We start from the raw sequence: 15906 nt of genomic DNA, 5'->3' as shown, positions 1-15906 counted from the left end.
GTGGTGCCATCCCTGGACTGGTAGTCTTGGATTCTATAAGAGCAAGCCAGGGGAAGCAAGCCAGGGGAAGCAAGCCAGTAAGTAACATCCCTCTATGGCCCCTGCATCAGCTCCTGCTTCCTACTCTATGTGAGTTCCAGTCCTGACTTCCTTTGGTGATGAACAGCAATGTGGAAGTGTAAGCTGAATAAACCCTTTCCTCCCCAACTTGCTTCTTGGTCATGATGTTTGTACAGGAATAGAAACTCTCACTAAGACACCCAGCAACCACATAAAAAGCCAGGCACAGGAGAATACACAAGCAATCCCAGCACCAGGAAGGTAGAGATGTGAAGGTCCCAGAGACTTGCTAGCCAGTGAGTCCAGCTGAGTGAGAAAGCAATGGGGTTCATGAGAGACTCTAAAACGAGGCGAGGAGTGACTGAGGAAGACACCTGATATTTGCCTCTGGCTTCCACATATGTGCATACACATGTGTGCACCAGTGTGGACTGGAACACACACACACACACGCACACACACACACACACGCACACACACACACACACAAATATGAGTTGCTATTTTGGGGCGTTTGTTTTAGGAGAGTGTCTCAGTGTAATGCATGCCTAAGTACATAATAGTACATAATGCTACTTGTCAAAGTTTCCATCTACGCTCCCCACATTTTGCCTTTGAAGTAAATTGACAGCATTTTGTTTTTTAGTCTTGAGTATTTCAGAGACAAGTGCAAAACTAGTGAGAAGATGTGTACTCAGAGCCTTCACTCAGATCCCTCGTGTATTATTATACCATTTTGTTACATTTCCTTTTTCCTTTGTCCCCCCTCCCACTGAACACCAACCCACTCCTGAGACACCCGAATGCACCTTTTTTTTTTTTTTTTGCTGATCGTTTGAGAGGTGGTGTTTCCTCATCCCTAAATACTTGAATTGAATACACATCTAAAAATAAAGATCCCTTTAGTTTATTTTCTGTTGCTGTAACAAAACTCCCACAAGGCTGGGTAATTTTCAAAGAAGAGTTTATTTGGCTGGTGATTCAGTAGACTGGGAAGTTCATGAGCTTCATACCGGCCTGTGCCTACGATCTGGCTAGAGTGTCCTTCCTGCATCATAGCTTGGTAGACATCACATGTTGACACAGAACAAACATGCTAACTAGGGGTTCTTCTTACAAAGTTACTAATAAAATTATATGAGTCTTCCTTCCCCTATGGTGGTTTGAATGAGAAATGTCACCCATAGGCTTGGGTATATATAAACACTTGGTTCCTGGTTGGTGGTGCTGTAAGGAAGGTTATGGGAGCTTTAGGAGGTGGAGCCTCACTGGAGGAAGTATGTCACAGGGAGGAGGGGACGGACTTTGAGGGTGTCTAGCCTTGTTGCATTTCCAGCGAGCTCTCTCTGCTTCCTGTTTGTGGTTGAAAATGTGCTCTCTCAGTTTTCTGCTCCAGCCACTCGCTACCATGCTTCTCCAACTCCCTCTGGAACTGCAAGCCATACACAAAGTCTTCTACAAGTTGCTTTTGGTCATGGTATTTATCACAGTATTGAAAAGTAATCTATGGGGCTCAGTGGTTAGGAGTGCTGACTGCTCTTCCAGAGGTCCTGAGTTCAATTCCAAGCAATCCCATGGTGGCTCACAACCATCTGTAATTGGACCTGATACCCTCTTCTGTTATGACCCATATAACCCTAATCCTCCCTGACAAAGGCCCCAGTACAGAATACAGCATCATATGATTCTGGGAAAAGTTTCCACCACCTGAACTTCTGGGTGACACATTCAGTTCTCAGCAATATCAGTCTCTGAATGATAAATCAATATTTGTATGTTTTTACCATTTGTCCCCCAAATGTCCTGTTAATAAACAGGAGAAAACCCCAGGTCATGGATGGCTTCCAGTCATTATGGAACCTCATTCTCTTTTAATCTGGAGTTTGAAGAGATCTCCCTAAACAGTTTCTAGCAGCTGCTGGTACTCTTTGACAAGAGCCTTCCCCTGCCCACCAAAGTTGGAGCTAAGCCAGTTTTGGACATGTTCTCCTGGCCTTCCGCCAGTCTGCTACTCACGCCCATGCCTACCCCATTTCCCGTTGGTTCCAGCTGTGCCAGCCTGCCTTCTGGTTGCCCAGGATTACCGTGTCTATAATCTGTCAGTTTGGACTACCCTTCTTTGGCTGCTTCTTGCTCATTCTGGGGTCACGGAGGACAGGCTGTGCTGGCTGAGTCCCCTCTGCAGAACTGTGCCACCACACTGGGCCTCGTTTGCTTTTTCACACATTCACCAGACAACAGGGAGAGAGTTCACCCATTCACCTGTTTGTTGTCTTACAACCCTACTGAAGATAAGCTCTTACAGTGCGGGAGTCTTGTTCCTAGGGATTCCTGGATGCTTGGAATAGTGTGCATCTGCCAGATGATAAGCACTCAACTAACACTTGTAGGATGAATAAATGCACGGACAAACAGAAGTCTTTTCAGATCACTGAATCAGAGACAAGAGAACCCTTTCACCTTCACCTAAGTGGGATCAATACGTGGCAGGAACTGACAGAGGAGAAACATTCTTCTGCCCCTCACCCCCATGTCCCTTTCAAAATGCCATTCGCTGACATAGAAGGCTTTGGTTCATGCTGTCCTTTTGATAGTCTCCAGATCTGAAGGCAATAGAATTGGCTTACTTTTAAAGAAAGTATGACAGGCTTCTACATGACAGGCTTTGCGTGGTAGGCTTCTTAGCAGAAAGAAGGAAACATATTGACATGAGGTCAGGGTTGAGAGATACCGAAAAGCACCTTATTGGAATAAGGGGGCTAAAATGGCCCCCTTTCTGTTGCAAGGGTCTTGGGCAGCCCCGGCATCCTAGAAGGCCTACTTATGCCAAAATTATTTTCTCCCATGGAAGGAACTATGAGCTTGGGGTGAGCCAGGGTGAGCCAGGTCATGGGCAGGCAGGATGCGCTGTTCTTACCTTCACTGGAAAGGTTCTGCCTTTGCTGTGGAGATGAACCCTTGTCTGAAGAACCATGTCTAAAAGCTCTTGAACAAGCCAAACCTAGACCCTGCACTATATGTGCACGAACCTTAACTCATTTTCTGTACTGACAAGAAAACTGGACAGTGAATGTCTCCAGATGAGCAGCAGTGGCTGGACACGGCCTGCCAGAATCTGCCGGGTGCTGCCATTCGGCTGTGAGGCTCTCCACTTTTACACTTGAGTGGGACACATTAGCCTCCCACAATGCCCGATTCTCACTCTTCTTCAGAATCCAGGGTCGGGTAAGACAAGCGAAAAAGGAACAACTCTGTCAGTCAGGGGTGTGGTCTCAGTGCTCCAAGCCTGTGTGGCAGGTGAATCCTGGGGAATCTCTGGGCTCAAAATAATTCTCTGTTCTAGGTTTAAAGCAAAAGCATTTAGAAGAACAGACACAAAAGGGGTAGACAGGTTTGGTTTCCATTGAGGTAAAAATAAGACTTTCCCCATCTTTCCTGGGAGGACTATGACCTTGGTTCTTCTGAACCTATTTCTTCATTATCATGACACTCTGATGCCCCCTTGAAATGACTTTAAATATGAACAAGTTATCTGGGAAGTTATTCTCAATGGTGGAAAGTCTGTGTTGAATCAGCTGATCACACCTTCCTACAGGCAGAATTACTGGGAACAGCTGATGTCAGTAGGACTTCAGATTAGGTCAAAAAACTGTGGGAAGTGCAGTATCAGAAAGTACAGAACTACACAGGAAATGTGAGAGTAGACAGGAAGTAAAGGATCGAACAGGAAGTCCGCAGGTGAGCACTTAGGTATAGCTGAAGCACCCACATACCGACTCCCTCAAGATGAGTTTGGACCAAGCTACAGACTCATGGGTTCCCATAATGGCTGGAACTCCTCTGCTGAAGGCTTTCTTCAGGAGCTGGGTTGGAAGCAGACCCTGGCTGCCTCATCCTCCTGTTTCAGCTCTGTTGGGCCAGAAAAGATAGAGAAGTGATCATACACGCATGCTCAGGCAGAGCCACATGCCTCAGTGCATCCTGGCTCTGTCACTGACCAGTTCAGGGACCTCTGTGACCAGGCCTAGACCGTATAACTCAGTCTCCCCGTCTGATGGTAGATGCGAGATTGTTTGTTCTGAGGTGACAATAAGATGCTCCGAGGCTTGTCTCCCAGGTAACGAGTGTCCTATTAAAATGATAGGGCCATTATAGCAGGCCCTGGATGCCAGGAGGGGAGAGGAGAGACATCCCATATTGCCTCAAGCCAATCACACTCACAAAGCAGCCTTCTGCCTGGAAATTTTACCTCTGACTTTTCTTGTGATCCTTCCTTACCCTCCCTGGCATGTCCTAGTTTTAAGCCCTTTTCATTCTCTTCTGTGCTAGACACATAGTAGTACCTTAAAACTTAAATAATTTTTCTTTAGGAAAATGGCCATCTAAACTAGTTTTTAAATTGAAGTCTAATGTATTTTAAAATTATTGCAGTGTGTGTGTGTGTGTGTGTGTGTGTGTGTGTGTGTGTGTGATTGCTTGCATGCATATCATGGTGTATATGTGGAGGTCAGAGGACAACTTGTGGAGTCCTCACCTTCTACCATGGCTTGAATTCAGGTCATCAGTCTTGGCATCAAGCACCTTTATCTACTGAGCCATCCATCTCTCCAGCTTTCTAGTGGACTTTCCGAGGACACTGGCCCACATTTGCTCTTTAGACCCAAGAAAGAGGTTATTAAAAGAGTTAATTCGCCCCATGCTTGCCTTAAGGAGGGGAAGCCACGCAGTTATCAAAACCTTACTTCCCAGGATCCCTTTCAGCAGCACCTGTAATGAAGTGATAACGTGTGGGAAAGCAGCGGCCTGTGACAGTTGAAACAGCTTCACCTCTGCGATATGAATAAGGTCAGGCTTGCTTCAGAAAAGTTTGCAGGAGAAAAAGACCAAGTGTAAGTTGCCCAGAGATTAAACACTCTCGTCATACCTGGCGACTCCTAACAGCCCTGTTCTGGTTGGTCTTGCCCCAGAGAACATTTTAACCCTCAGCTTGTTGTCCCACACCCTCTGAATTCACACTGTTTGCAGAGAACTTCGTGCAACTTTTATTCAGTCCTCCTGACAGGTAGGAATGAGTCAGCAGTTCAGTCGCCAACAACAGAGGCCAACTTCAGCTAATTGAGCTCAAAGAGAACTGGCAGGAGGGGCGGGCACCTGCTCCACAGACCAAGAGGAAACTGTTGCTGATGGCTAGGTAGAGGAGCATCATAGCCAAGGAGGGGGCAGCAGGCCTCTGGCAGCCTTTTGGGTGCTGTCCTCCAGACTATACTTGTTCCAGATGCAAAGTGCCCAGAAAGAGCATGGGGTTGGCTCTGAGCCTGTCCTCAGCTGCAACATGGGCAGAGGAGAGTTTCAAAGGCAGAAGTGGCACTGGGTACCAGGCACATAAAGAGAGCTGTACAAGGCTGGATGCCAGATGATGCATATCCCACCCTTCAAATAAGCCAAGACACTTGGAGGTGTTAAAGGGAGAAAATCTAAGTGCACTGAATTAGCCAACGTTTCTCAAATCCTTCCCATTTGTGATCATTTGATGTCGGAGAAATGTTTACACAATCCAGGGTGTACAAATACATAATATACATGCACAAATCATGTACTGGCAATAAATCATAGAAACGTAAAACAGCCTTTGACACACATACATTTTTTGTTTACTTTTTGAGACAGGGTTTCTCTGTGTAGCCTAAAACTTGCTCTGTTGACCAGCTTGGGTTCAAATTTAGAGCCTGCCTCTGCCTCCTGAGGGCCACCACTGCCTGGTTACTAAAAACAAATTTGCACCCTAAGAGATGTGCTTATTTGATTTTGCACAAGGAATTAAATCACAGCTCAATGTCCAATCCTGCAGGCTATAGGATAGCTTCGGTATTTTTCAGTTGCCTGATATTTTGATTTCATAATCATCAGTGCTCCACTGAGGCTGCTGCCTTGAATAAATACATAGTACGAAAGGGCAGAAGTTTATTCAGGGCCATTTTTTTTTTACAATTGTTGGAAATTCTGTCCCAATCCCATGTCGAAATTCACTTGGGTACGTGTAGGCACGCACATGCGTGTGGAACTCAAGTCAGTAACTCAAACAGCAATCTTCCTCCCCCACCCCCACTCTGCCTTTTCAATGTCAGTATTTATTCCTTATTGCTTTGGCATGCTCTGCAGCCTCCCCCGTCACTTTTCCCAGTGTGCTATTTCCTCAGAGCAACATGTCAGCGTGTGCGTTGCAGGACATGTGAAGTAACAAGAGACTGAATCCTCTGGGTGCTTCAGTCTTGGGCTTCTGACCTTCTTTGTTTAAAGCTTTCTAACAACACATTGGCAGACATCATCTTCTTAGAGAGACTGAAAAACTTAGATTCTGCAAACTCTTTTGGGCATAGCAGTGTCTGTCAGTCCAGTTGTTGTTGTTGTTGTTGTTGTTGTTGTTGTCCTCCTCCTCCTCCCCTTCCTCTTCCTCCTCCCCTTCCTCCTCTTCCTCCTCCCCTTCCTCTTCCTCCTCCCCTTCCTCCTCTTCCTCCTCCCCTTCCTCTTCCTCCCCAGCCTTCCTTTTACAGTAATAACCATGCTGAGCTCACTCTGACTGGCATTCACAGTGCATCTCAGAACAGGTTTGTGTTTCCTATCTCCAGTTTCCCTTGGTCCATAACAAGAATGCCCCTTACTCAGCAGCAGGCCCACTCTGCCACGAGCTAAGACACCCTGCACCCTGGGGAAACCTTGTGTGTTGTTCCCATCACAGATTCCAACCACATAGCCCTTCCAGTCTCCACCCAGAGCATCAGCCAGCAGACACTTCGGTGGCCCATGTGCTTCTCGCAGAAAGTACAAAGTCTGCATTCATCGCCTACTTCAATGGGCTTTGATAGCTGATGGCTGGGAAGCTCCATCTTCCCATGGCTGACGGCCTAGGGGCCACCGTGGAGAAAAAGATGAATGGCTGTTTTTCCAAACATTCTAACACGATCCCTTCCAAAACTACACTCGAAATACTTACATGTTAGGGAATGAAGGCAACAACTTTATTTTTTGAGATAAAGCCAGGGCAAGCAAAATTACCAAGGACAGTATGATCTGTGTCCATAGCTTACAGCCGTGTTAGGTAGGAGCTGGGGTAGCATTTGCTTGGGTGGGATTGATTATACAGTGCGCGCACTGTGATATTCCAATGTGTGATCAAGGTTGCAGGAAAATCGCAAGACCCAACAGAACTGAGCAGGGCCAGGGCACACCTGATTCCTCGTGTCTCATTTTCATTCATCTCTGAGCATCCAGAAGCCATTTCCTGTTGTCAAATCTTCACGGCCCTCCCATTCAGCTCCAGGCTTGGAAAATGGATAGGAAACTGCATCTAATGAATTGCAGACAAAAGCCTTGAAAAACATACATGTGAAATGGCAACTTGTTCCTAAGTTAATGTAGACCCGCACATAGAACAGGTGTGTGTGTGCAGGGGGTTGGGGGAGAATGATGGAAACAAAAATCTAAGTAACTAACATGAATAAAAAGATGGAGGGAGAGAGGAGACAGAAGAAAGAAGAGCGAAGAAACCGAACGGCGTGTGAGAGAGTTGAGTGCATTGGGCCCTTCAGTATAGACAGAGGCATACACTGCATGGGGTATAGAAATAGTCATAATGTGTGTCACTAAAAGGTAATCCCAGGTGGGTTAAGAAGAAAAAGCAAACTGTGGGGTTATATGAATAAAGGATATTTAACACTCTGACATAAAGATTGTCACAAGCAGGACAGAACACGGAAATCAATGCAAGATAGCAAAATCTGGCTTCTTGGTTGGTAACTGGCACTTTGTATGAGAACAGTCACAGAAATTTTGCTCATTGTCACTTGCAAAGGCCAAAGCTCAGGTGTCCATTAGACAATGACCGATTATTAGGTCTTGTAACACAACTCTGGAACTTGCCTTGACCGAAAGGAACCAGACGCAAATTATTCCATTCATATGAAGAAACTGGGAACAGGCAGAAATAACTCACTGTGGGACAAAACAACAGAGGCCACTGGTCAGTGCATTAGGGGTGGGGTGAGGGGACAGTACTGTCTGGGAAGGAACTCTCTGAAGTGGTGGTAATGCTGCTATTTTGATATGTCCATGGGTGACAATTGTTCCCTTAACTGAATCTTAACAGATGCGTGCTTAATACATGTTTTTCTTTTTTTCTTTCTTTTTTTTTCTTTTTTTCGGAGCTGGGGACTGAACCCAGGGCCTTGCACTTGCTAGGCAAGCACTCTACCACTGAGCTAAATCCCCAACCCCTAATACATGTTTTTCTTAATGTTTGTTTTTAATGTATGTGTGTATGAGGGGAGGGAATCTGAGGTGAGCACTGGATCCCTTATAGATTTATAGATGATTGTAACCCACTAGTCATGGGTGCTGGGAAACAGACTTGGGTCCTCTGCAAGAGGAACAATCTTATGTACTGCACCATCTCCTCAGCCCCAAATCTGTGTTTTATCTTTAATGATAATTTAAAAATTGAATGGCTTGTATGCTGATTTTAGGAAGGAGTTTACTGATGACTCTTAACTTTGAAATATGCAAAAAGAAAAAAAGAATTGTCAGTAGATGCTTACATGCTGCCACAGAAAAATATTCAAAGAGCTAGGAAGTCATGTGAACACTACCGAATCCTGTGGATTTTCTCATGTGCGTGGAATTGCTCACAATGGAATGCAGGAAGAAAAGAAGCAACAGACAGAAGGACCATTATGCATAACAAGTTGATCTTCAATAGGAAAATGTGAAACAAGTGGCTAAAAATATGTCTGCTCCCTTCAAACAAAATGGCAGTGCCAATAGAGCCCGGTGTCAGGAGAGCTGTGAACAGGTCAGTCTAATTTAAATCAGGAAGGCCAATGTCTCCTTGTACACCAGGCAAGCTTGAGCATGTCACTGACAGAGCTTCCTCAGAGGGTGAGAGAGCATTCTTAGTGGCTGCTGCTGGTGAGCCAGGCCAGAGTACTGTCTCAGTGTTAAATGCAGGAGTCAGAGGGAAGAAGACCATTCTAGAAAGATCTATGACCTGTTGCTAGGTAAAGGATGTAGTTACAGCATTCATGCAAAACGCCTAGGTGAGCATACACGCCTACACCCATGGCGGGTAAAGGGCTCTGGAAAAATGTAGGCTTCTACAGGTTGTGGGTGGGGGTGGTAGCCCAAACAATTCCTTTGCAATGGGTTTGGTTGGTGAACTTTACAAAGCCCCATTTATGTGCTGCTTAATTAACAGCATGAGTAGACACCTGGTTTAAAATTGTTCAGTATTTTCCTAGTAACAATTTCAGATCCAGTCAAATCCTGTGCTTGTTTACATGGACCTTACAACTTCTAGTCCCTCAACAACGCCTCAGTGTCTCCACTCCTGATTTATCTTCACCCAGATTAGCAGTCCTTCTGTGAACTGACCAGAGAACAGTCCACTCCCAACCTACCTCTTCGCTCCCACCACCTTTCTACCCAAATATTGAGTCATAGCCGACTCCATGGGCAGGATGTTTTATCATCTGCTTCAAAACTCTTCAGCGTGGTTTGCTTTTAACTTGTATATACTACACAGCCCCATTATAAGATCTACATGTAGTGAATGTGATATTAGGCAGGGATATATACATCTACACATACCTCCAGTTGTCAGCCATTTTGAAGACCACAGATCAAACAGTTCATGAGAGCTAGTCGCAAGTTTTATTTATATAAAATTCATTAAGAACATAAAAGATTGAGTTTCTTAAAAAAATCTGCAGTTATTTACAGCAGTATTGCACAGGTACAGTGGCAATTACCCTGTCAAAATTCATCAGTGCAAAACATAAAGGAAGCCAGGGAAACTGCAATACAAATGCTACATACGCTGGGTTCTGACACGTTAGTGATGGGGTACAATACAGAGATCAGTGCTGTTTACCAAAGGATACCTGACAGTTCTGGATACAGAAACCAGTGGTCACAGAACCTAGACGATAAAACACATTTGAAAGAGATCAAGTACTTTGCTGGGAACTTGAGGATGCTTTGTGCAACGCTGTTTGAGAAGGATTCCCCGCTGATGTAGCGACACGTGTGGACACAACCCGCACACAGACGTACTGAGTGGATGGACACACACAGGCACCAGGCTAAATCAGCAGGGAGGACAAAACCATTTACATGAAGTCACATGGCTCTAGAGCTTCAGTGAGCTTTTTTTTTTCCATCTTGACACCCAGGCCAGTGGGGGCCTCTGTTGAGCGAAGCAGGAGCAAGCTGGCCAAATGCAGTGAACAGGGTGGGGAGGGAGCTGAATGGCACAGGTAAGTTCAGTCCACAGACCTCAAAACACCAGAAGCACACAGCAGGTGGGGAAGGTAGCCAGCAAGTGTCCTGGTGACATAAGTGGCCTTGTCGAATGCTCTAAAAACAGGCCCCACCTGCCCTTTTCTTACCCAGGGCGGCCATTCAGCAGTACCTCAAGAGGCAGGATTTCTTTCAACACTGAGTTGTCAAAGATACACTCTCAATTAAAGAAAAAAACCTTCCCCATCTGTTGCTAATACTTCTCTAAAGATATGGCCAACTTATTGGTAAATCTGCTTTCCTCAGAAGCCAGCTGCTTTATAAATGGGTTTGATGGGTATTTTCTTAGAGTCCGATCTTCCAGGCTACTGTAGCTAGGGTATCTCATCGGCAGCAAATACTCGTTTCCTCAGAGAGGCAGCAGAATCCAAGCACTGAATGCCAGAAGCCAAAGCAGAAGCCATGTTGGGGAACAGAGCCAGTCAGTCAGTGCCCCCCTTTATCAGGAGCTGAAGCAATTCATGGCATGGCTGGGGTGTCAGGGATAGGGATGTCAACACTTTCAAGAACGTAAGACATTAAATAAGCAGAAAATAAATATACAATGACTCTACAAGTTACAGCATTATGGAACAGTAGGGCACATTACACAGAAGGAGAACCTACGGTATTTACAATCCTTAATAATGAGAAGTTTGAAAAAACAGTGATTTTTTTTTTACTCATTTATGCTGTACAATATTTTACAAAGAAAGGTAACGAGAATACAATTGCACACAGACATTTGGCTCAGTTGACGAGTGAAACATGACTTCCTAATCTAATAAATAGTCAGAATATATACAACACTGGAAGGAGGAAACAGGAGAAGCAGACATTATCCATTACAGACTTTAATAAAGAGGGACTTTAAGCTGATTTTTCAGACACCCTCCCTCCCCCGAACTCAACTCTTTTCTGGAAAGAAAATTTGAAGAATCACTCAGGACGCCATTTTGTACGTTTATTCCAACTTGAGGTGAAGTCACAGGACACTATTTACAAACCTCACATGGGGAGGTTGTCAAGGCACAAAACCCGCATTATGTTTACACACACACACACACACACACACACACACACACACACACACACACACACGGAGGAGGGAGATCTAGTTTCTGTTCTAGCACAGAAGAGAGAATGATAAACTAACAATTAAGCACAAAGCCCTACCCACAGTAAGCTGAGACACTTTCTGCAGGAGACACTTGCATTTTAAGAAACAGATACAGTACAGGGACATCCAGTCATCATGTTTAAGTTCTGGGTGCCGCATCCTGTTCTTGAATACTTCTACAATTCATAGACTCTCTTACTACCCTATGAGCTGCTTCAGCGGCCAGCCCCAGGCTGGAGGTAAGCACGTTTTAGGGGCCACACATGCCACTGGCACCTGGCTCTGGGAGCCTTCTGCACCTGCCTAGGCAGTACCACAGAGCCACGGGGCTGAGACAGTAAAGTGCTCCAGTCGGGGAGACTGGCACATGAGAATGGAGGTCCTAGGGAGGGGATGGCCCAGAACCAAGTATGTCTTTGGGGTGTGTGTGTGTGTGTGTGTGTGTGTTTATGTGAGTGTGTGTGTGTGTGTGAGTGTGTGTAGCAGAGCCATGGTTGCACTCTTAACACCAACTTACAACCATAGGCCTCATGGGAACCCATGAGCAGGCTCAATGCATTAGGAAAGGAGGTGAATGCCAAAACAGCTTTCAGTCTATTACAAATCTATGGAAGCTGGGAAAGCATTTATAAACATTATTTGGAATCGGATGATTTCAATCTAGAAGGAAATGTACACACACACACACAGACACACACAGACACACACAGACACACACAGACACACACACACACGCAGGAAAGTAGGAATAAATGGATTCCTTTACATAAGAAAAAACACTGGCTGTCTACAGGCCCAAAGCACACAGTCATTGGCACCGCTGACTTGCTTGGAAACGCATACACCTCTCTAAGCAAGCTGCCTAATGTCTGACGTTCTCACAAGTTAGAGGGTTTGTCACTGCCCCCCACCCCTCCTATGTTCTTTCTTCTTTGCCCCCCCCTTTTTTTAATCTCCCGTTTGTCTGTCTGTCTGACAGGTGTGCTGTTGTTTTAGGAGGTGCCGGGGATAGGACACAGGGCCTCTACACATTAGGAAGCGCTCTTCCACTAGACCAGTCCTGCCTGCTCTTGAAATAACTGACCAATGTATGGGCTGCTGGTCCTAAGAGGCAGGGTACCAAGAAATAGCACCCCACCCCCGCCCCAGACACAGGAGGCCCAAGAAGGTTCAGGTGTTAAGAAAATGGGAGAGAGCAAAGCAGGCAGACATCTTGTGAAGACAAATGTTTTACTTGGTAAAATGGAGGTTTCCTGTGTATGGAAACTGATGAAGTAGAGCCAGCCCCTGACTCATGGGAATGGAGACGAAATCCAGGAGCCACAGGCCAGGAGGGATGAGCGGGGCTACATACCAAGAAGCACGGAAAAGGATCACCTGAGCTCCTTGCTCCTGAAATGACCTGGCCAATCCCGGAGAAAGTGTGGGCTCCAGCTCATCTGGTACACACAGCCAGCAGAGCCTGCGGCAGGCAGCAGAGCGGGCAACCAGAAGAGCCAACAGCTTCAGCAAGTGGCGTGCAAGCCCACGTTCTCTCAGGATAAGAGAGACAAACGAAGCCACCGCAGTGAAGTGAAGTGCCCAGGAGCCCTTCCCATGAAGTCAGCCTGATTGATGGAGCTGGGAACAATCCGGGCAGCCCCTAGCCCTTGCCGACACAAACACATTGGAAAGGACCCTGGGCTGAACCTGTGCATCGGTGTGGAGACAGACCGAGGGGTCCGAAGAGTTGAGGGAAAGCATGAAAAGTGTGAACTTTTTTGCCACAGGAGCAACTGAGCTAAGGAGGTAAATATTTACAAAACGGAAGTGGCGTACCAGAACAGACCCTCTGCCACTCGAGCCCATTCCATTTCATAACAACTGTTTTGGTAGTAAAAATTCAAAAGGAAACTCGGAGGCATGGCAGAGGAGAGAGGGCAACGCCATACTCTTCCTGTTTAAAAAATTCTGTACAGTAATATCTAAAAATAAACTAAGGCAGCCTTATAAATCGGCTGGCTCAGTTCCCACTGCAGGGTTACGCAGTCCTCTGAGAAGGTAATGGGTTAAGAATGAGTATAAAAAAATTATCCATAAATTGTCTAAAAGTTTTCCTTTCTGAAACAAAAACAAGACCAAAAAAAAAAAAAAAAAAACAAAAAACAGTTATCAAAGAAAGTGGGTTTAAAAAAATTAACACACCACATGTAAACACCTCTCTTGCATATTTCTCTGTCCCTAGGATCTGTACATTTAAAAGAGAAAAACCCTCCCTTGTTTACATTCACAACAATTATTTACTGAAAATCCGGCCATGTGGTGATGGACAGAGGTTCCGTCCACATCGACACAGTGCTGAGCGCTGTCCGTGCTCCGCACGCCTCTCTGGGACAGAGCCACCGGCCGGACTGTCGCAGCGCCAAGAGATGGAGGTGCTGGGGTTCTCCCGGTCTGAACAAGAGCGATGTCCGCCATTTGTCCTGGCTGCACGAAGCTCCTGTCAGTGCCTTCTCCAGACCAGACGGAAGATGAATCGTAACAGTTGTAAGATAACCATTTGCGGGTGGTCTTCCGCCTCTCGGTAATCGTTTGCAAACGCCTGGGACAACAGAAGCAGAGTTCTTAGTTACTCCCTGGTAATCTGGAGAAGGCACATGTAAGGCAAGAGACACGTCCCATCTGGATTGCAGGGAAACTCAAATTCCATCTGCCTTGCTGTTGGGAGGGATGGGACAGCACACACGTGTACCGAATGAACTCTCCATCACTGGGAAAACGGAGTGAATGGAATACCGAACGGTTCCAAAGGTGTCCTGGAACCGTAAACCTTCACGTGGGTGCTGGACAAGAGCCATGCCAGGTCACTGACGTTTGCTCCAGGAGAAGTGGGAGGGAGCAGAGGGACAGAAAGAATGAACTTGGGTCCCTTTACTGCCAGTCACAGTCACTGAGATTCGGACGTGCCACGACCCCCTCAGAGGTGGACTCTGGTTACTGTGATTCTTGAGGAAGAAGTGATTTGGGGGTAATGTACCCCAAGAAGCTAAATAAACTGGAAGGGATGGGCCTCTGGCTGCAAAGGATGGACAATGATCCTGGAGGGGCTGCCCAGAGACTGAGTAGACCCTGCCCTCCCGCCTCAGGGCCAGGGAGGAAAGGGCAATTAAGAACAACGTGTCGTGACGTGTGTAGGTTTGTTACATCTGAAGACTGTTTAGAAGGAAACTTCAGGTTCATCTGAAGACTTCAGAGCACCCTGCACATTTCCAGAGTGCTCACTTCTGGGTTCTAACTCACCTCATTGGACAACGGAAGGCAAGGGAATGCATTTGCCTCAATGCCATCGGCTAGAACCTGGTTCAAGGTCAAGGCTGAAGTCGGTCCTAGTTGCTTCCAGAACAACTAACCCACAAACAGGACCTGGCTGTGTGGCCATCCCCAGCCCCCGACAGACCTCCCTTCATTTTGGTGGGAATCGGACGTCTGGGAATGACCATGAATCAGACTGGGACTGTCTGTTCCCTCTCAGACTCCAAAGGTCCCAGCAGACGCCAGCTGTGAGGGGAGCTCTCCTCACCCCACTGTTTACACAGCTCTCAAGCTCAAGGGGCCGGGGCATTTCCCCTTCTCTTTCCATAACAAGATGGGAGGAAATGGGCTTTATGTCAGCGATTCCTGTGGAGGTGCTCCCGTGACCACAGGCTGTGATTTTATCGGCTCCACACACACAAGATTGCTTTGTTTTGATTTAACTTTCAAAATTACTTTGCTCCTTTTGTGTGAGAATAACTCAGGGGAAAGTTCTTTTTCGTGAAGACGAATATTAATAGGCTGAGAGAGGCTTATTCAAAATAGAACCACAATTCACTAAAACAAAGAAAGCATGTGCTACAACTGACTAAGCCATCAGTCCAAGGTGGGAAGACTTGTATCGACCTAAGTCACAGCTGCCCTCCGCATAGCCAGACGCTGGGTCTGACTGGGTGACAACCAACACACCCAGAATGAGTGAGTCAGGAGTCTCGACTGCTTACACTTGGTAAGCTTCAAATTCTAGCCCTGGAAACATCTGGGGAGACAGCGACTGGCTAACCATTTGAGATTGACAGGTGGACCATGGCGACTGCAGTCACGGTTAACGAGAATATTGTACAAAGGACACACATGCTCATGCCAGGCGGCACTGACATGGAAATGCAGGAAATTTTGGCAAGGGAAGACCCAGTCCTCGGAGTGGGTGTGAGGTGGGGGAGGTGCTGCCCTCTTGGGCCGGTGTGACAGCACGGCACGCGTCTCTAACAAGCGAACAATTGCTTTTGGACAACATTCAATGGAGGAAGCCATTAGTACTGATTCAGAGCACAGTGCCAGTCCAGAAATCCCTTGACAGCTGGCACGGCGGCTGGAGCTGCTCC

At 46.4% G+C, this 15906-nt stretch overlaps 1 protein-coding gene across 1 annotated transcript in view; it reads right to left on the bottom strand.

Moving 5' to 3' along the window:
- Window positions 1–9743: 9743 nt before the first annotated feature.
- The window catches only part of Bcl2l11 (Bcl2-like 11), a 37332-nt gene continuing 31169 nt past the window's right edge, over window positions 9744–15906 (bottom strand). The window contains 1 exon segment of the mRNA NM_171988.4: window positions 9744–14090. Within this exon segment, the coding sequence (NP_741985.1) occupies window positions 13992–14090 (99 nt within the window). The 3' untranslated portion in view covers window positions 9744–13991.

Source organism: Rattus norvegicus, chromosome 3, assembly GCF_021556685.1.
Source record: "Rattus norvegicus strain SHRSP/BbbUtx chromosome 3, alternate assembly SHRSP_T2T, whole genome shotgun sequence".
NCBI classification, from domain to species: domain Eukaryota; kingdom Metazoa; phylum Chordata; class Mammalia; order Rodentia; family Muridae; genus Rattus; species Rattus norvegicus.
This window is presented reverse-complemented; position numbering and strand designations above follow the sequence as displayed.